Below are 3,945 nucleotides of genomic sequence, written 5' to 3'. Positions count from 1 at the left end.
CTCTTCCGAGTTGTCCAGTCCCGTATTTTCAGCATTTTGATGACAATGTCGTTGCCTTGCCAGCGCCCTTTCCACAACTGCAGGGAGACAGGTGGAGAGAGTCACCATGAGAGGGCCACATGGTCCCCAAGCACCTCCCAGCCCCTTGTGCAGGGCTGTGGGGCCCATGGAGCCCACAGGACGGACAGCTCCACAGCGACGTGAAGCAACTACAACAAAGTGTAAAAGCAAGCCCTGGCCTTCCAGTCCCAGGCAGCCGCCTTCCCTTTGCATGGGCTTGCCCCACGCCTGGATGCAGAAACCCACCAAGCAGCCGTGCCTCAGTTCTGCACTCTGCAGCCAGCCAGGGGCTGGGGAGACAGCAGCGGTCTGCTCGGCTGCAGCTACCCTGTCCTGGGGGCAACAGGCAGACGTACCTCTCCTGACTGGTTCTCATTGAGTTTTTGGCTCAAGCTCAGTTGTTTGAAGTCTATTCCAGCAAGTTTGTTAAGAGTCCCATTTCCTGTAAGAAAAGGAGGAGGTGCAGCTGGTGGCCACGTTGTCCTTCCCCCTGATGTCCACCTGGGACTGCAGAGGGAGGCAGTACCAGTGGGGTGCCTGCCCTACCGGGCAGGAGATCTGTACTCTCCCCTGCCACAGCGTGCCCCATTAGGGAAGGCTCTGTCCTTACTGGGGCGCGTGCGGGTCGTGCCCTTCCAGAAGGTATCCTTGTAGGGGATCTTGGTGAGGCTCTGGCCCAGCTTCTCAGCACGCTCTGGAGAGGGACAAGGAGTTTGGCAGCACGAGCAGAGAGCTCGCTGATGCTGAGCGCAGGGGCTGTGGCAGGAGCCAGAGGCAGGTTGCGGGGTCAGGACAAGAACCTACTACCTTTCAAGACCTCTCTGAGTGGTGTCTTGGCTTTGTCAATGGGTGTCTCACCATATTTGTTAGCAATGCTGACCAAGGCCCCGTTACCCACCAGGTCCTGAGGGAGGAGAAAGTAAGCATCTGTAGAGTTTGCTATCCTCTTCTCAGCCTCTTCATACACACCCAGCCTCCTGCTTCGTCCCTCCTCTTCCTCCCCATGCCCCACTCAGCCACCTCCCTTGCCCTGGACTCCTGCCTGTGTCCAAGTGCTTCCACTCACCTCTGCCACCTGGTCATGTCCCCAGAAGCAGGCATAGTGCAGAGGCGTGTTCCCATGCTCGTTCACGGCATTGATGTCTGCTTTGAACTGGATCAGCTGCAGGGCAGGAGAACAATCCCTGTAAACCTAGAGCAGGTCCCCTTGCACCCAGCACCTTGCCCTGGGAGAGGGCAGGAGCACCAACGGCAGCATGTTTGCTGCCTTGGTGCTGGCAAGGTCTGCTGTTGGGAGGGGGCTGAGACTGGATGCAGGGCTTTTGTGGGGAAGGTGGAGGTGCTCAGAGGCACCAAGGTGGGGATGCAGTAAGCTCACGGCAAGGAAGCCGGCAGGTGACAGTGGGGAGCCAGTCCCAGGTGGACAGGGCGGAGGGCTGCACAGAGTCCTGCTCAGTTTCCCACGGGGCTGCACGAGGTGGGTGCCTGGAAGGCAGCGGAGAAGGGGCAGGGTGCTGGCTGCGAGTGGCAAGTACCTTCTGCACAATGTCGCGGTGGCCGTGGCTGGCAGCCAGGTGCAGCGGGGTGTCATCACCACGGTTCATGACATTGATGCGTGCTCCCCGCATGATGAGCATGTCGACGACGTTGGAGCGGCCCTCACGGCAGGCCCAGTGCAAGGGGCTGAAGCCGTGGTCATCCCTGCAGAGATGGCAAGGGCAGCTCCACTGAGCGGCTGCCGCCTGCCCACTGCATCCTCCCCTGGCCTGGGCAGGGACAGAAGGGCCGAGCACGGCTGGGGTGCTGCTGACAGCAGGGCAGCCAGGTACGTATTGCTCTGCACGCCCGCACACGGGCTGCAGAGGTGACGGGGACAGGCTGAGCAGCTCTCCAGCTCTCTCCCATCCCCACGGGGGCCCCGGAGGCCCTGGCCAAATCCCATCTTCTCCAGGGCTGAATCACAGAGACGCTGGCAAGAGCCAGATCCCCTCCCCCATTCCCCCTCAGCTCTGCCAGTGCCTGGCCAAGTAAGGGAGGAGGCGATCGGCCAGGCCGTAAAAGGAGATTAGGGCCTGGCAGGCGGGGGCCACTGCATCCCCACTCCCCTCCAGATCCCCAGCACAGCAGATACCATCTTCCCCCCGCCGTCCCTGCAGGCAGGTCTGCTCCACAGGCAGGAGGTCCCCTGGCACAGGCACTAGGGGGGGTGCCCCAGGGAGTGCCAGCTGGCCCCCAGCCCCTCAGGCACGACCTCTGGGACTGGGATGGCTCTGTGGGACTGGGACCCCCCAGGGGGAACTGAAAGACATGGCCAAGGGAAGGCCCCTTGTCCAGAACGAGATCAGCAGAGATGCTGCCATGGCCTGACAAGGGATCTTTGCTGTGCAGGCAGAAGGCCCTGCCTGCCCACAGGCAATGGAGCTATCTGCTCTAAACCTTGCGCCTGGCCTGAACACTGCTCCTGAAAGGCGGGTGAACAGCACGTCAGACCGCATGGTCCTGCAAGAGGTCCTGGGGCAGGGAACGTGCTGTCGGGAGGAGAGATCTGGGGCAGGGCACGGGTCGGCCGGGCACGAGAGCCCTGCACAGCTCCTCCTGGCCCCAGCGTGGTTCCCAGCCCTACTGTTAGACCCCTGCCGTGCTTCCACAGGTCAGCAGCAGTGCTCCCAGGAGAGGGGACAGGGGAAGTGGTCACCCAGACACAACAGCCACCCTGGGGACAGGGAGATTCTCCCCAGCAGCCCCAGCCCAACCCGTGGTTGAGACGCATCCCGTCCAGTGGCGCAGCAGCCGAGGAAGCGGCTGGAGGATGTGCAGCCCTCATGCCTCAGCGATGCGGTAACTTCCTCCCGGCAGGGAGGAGCCGAATCCCACTCCCTCCCCAGGACACAGAGCAGAGCGGAAACGAGCCCCGGCCCTGGTCCAGCACCCTTGGCCCATGGCGCAGCTTTGCCAGGGACAGCCCCCCGGTGGGTCCAGCCAGGCCGGGTCCCTTCCTGCTCACCCCTGGTTGAGGTCATTCTCGGTGTTGTCCAGCCAGAGGCGCACGGCCACCGCGTTGCCCTCTCGGCACTGCGTGAAGATGTCGTCCATCGTGGCTCTTGCTGTGGGGAGGGGAGTGTAAGGACACGGGGCCCTGCGGTGGAGCCGGGCTCCCTGCCCTCCTTTCCCACATGGAGCCCTGAGACCTGGACATCGCCTCTCACAGCCCCTCTGCTCCTGGCAGCCCCTCAGCTGGGGGTTCTCCCTGGGGGAGCAAGGACAAGAGCCTCACGTCTCCCTCCTCAGCAGCCCCGTGGAAAACCACGGGGACTGCCGAAGGCTGGGGACAGAGCTGGACTCACAGCTGAAGGGGAAGTTCACGACCGACTCCAGTGTCACGGGTGCCTGCAGCAGCTCGCAGGAAGCAGATTTGGCATCCGCAGGCTTATCTGCAGGCCCAGCCAGACCCGGGTGCCCACATCTCCCAGCAGAGGAGCGGATCAGGGAGCAGAGCTGGAGGAGGTCCAGCACTCCCCTGCATGGGATCCCATGGCCCCACAGACGCTCCCAATCCCCAACTCTGACCCAAGCTTGGCTGAACTTGGCACAGCATCACGCTCAAGAAACTGGGACCCCAAAGGTCCACAAGCTCCGCCCTCTCCACTCTAACCAACAGACATCTCAGCCCAGAGCCAGGCAAAGAGCACACGTCCTGGTTCCATTTTTAACCCTTTGACAACTGCAGCCTCACCGAGACCCAGGGCTGCGCCACCCCAAGCTCTCCAGCAGCACGGGGCCATGCCTGGTAGGTACTTTCCCCCCTGGGGGTCTGCAGCACGAAGCAGAGACAAGGGGCTGCCCTCAGCAAGTCCCACGGTGCAGGTGCAGGGACAGACCAAGCAC

The 3,945-nt window shown here is 62.7% G+C and overlaps 1 protein-coding gene across 1 annotated transcript in view; it reads right to left on the bottom strand.

Annotated features, from left to right (window-relative positions):
• Window positions 1–3,216, bottom strand: part of ILK (integrin-linked kinase) — a 4,970-nt gene extending 1,754 nt beyond the window's left edge. Inside the window, exons 1-7 of the mRNA XM_009694839.1 lie at window positions 3,065–3,216; window positions 1,596–1,761; window positions 1,127–1,222; window positions 868–964; window positions 671–754; window positions 417–502; window positions 3–77 (exon numbers count right to left, since the gene is read on the bottom strand). Coding sequence (XP_009693141.1) covers window positions 3–77; window positions 417–502; window positions 671–754; window positions 868–964; window positions 1,127–1,222; window positions 1,596–1,761; window positions 3,065–3,153 — 693 coding nt within the window. The 5' untranslated portion in view covers window positions 3,154–3,216. The remainder of the gene's footprint in view (window positions 1–2; window positions 78–416; window positions 503–670; window positions 755–867; window positions 965–1,126; window positions 1,223–1,595; window positions 1,762–3,064) is intronic.
• Between the last annotated feature and the right edge of the window lie 729 nt (window positions 3,217–3,945).

The sequence above is a fragment of the Cariama cristata genome, unplaced genomic scaffold (assembly GCF_000690535.1).
Source record: "Cariama cristata isolate BGI_N322 unplaced genomic scaffold, ASM69053v1 scaffold30202, whole genome shotgun sequence".
NCBI lineage: Eukaryota > Metazoa > Chordata > Aves > Cariamiformes > Cariamidae > Cariama > Cariama cristata.
The sequence above is the reverse complement of the archived record's forward strand: the minus strand, read 5'-3'. Positions and strand labels throughout refer to the sequence as shown.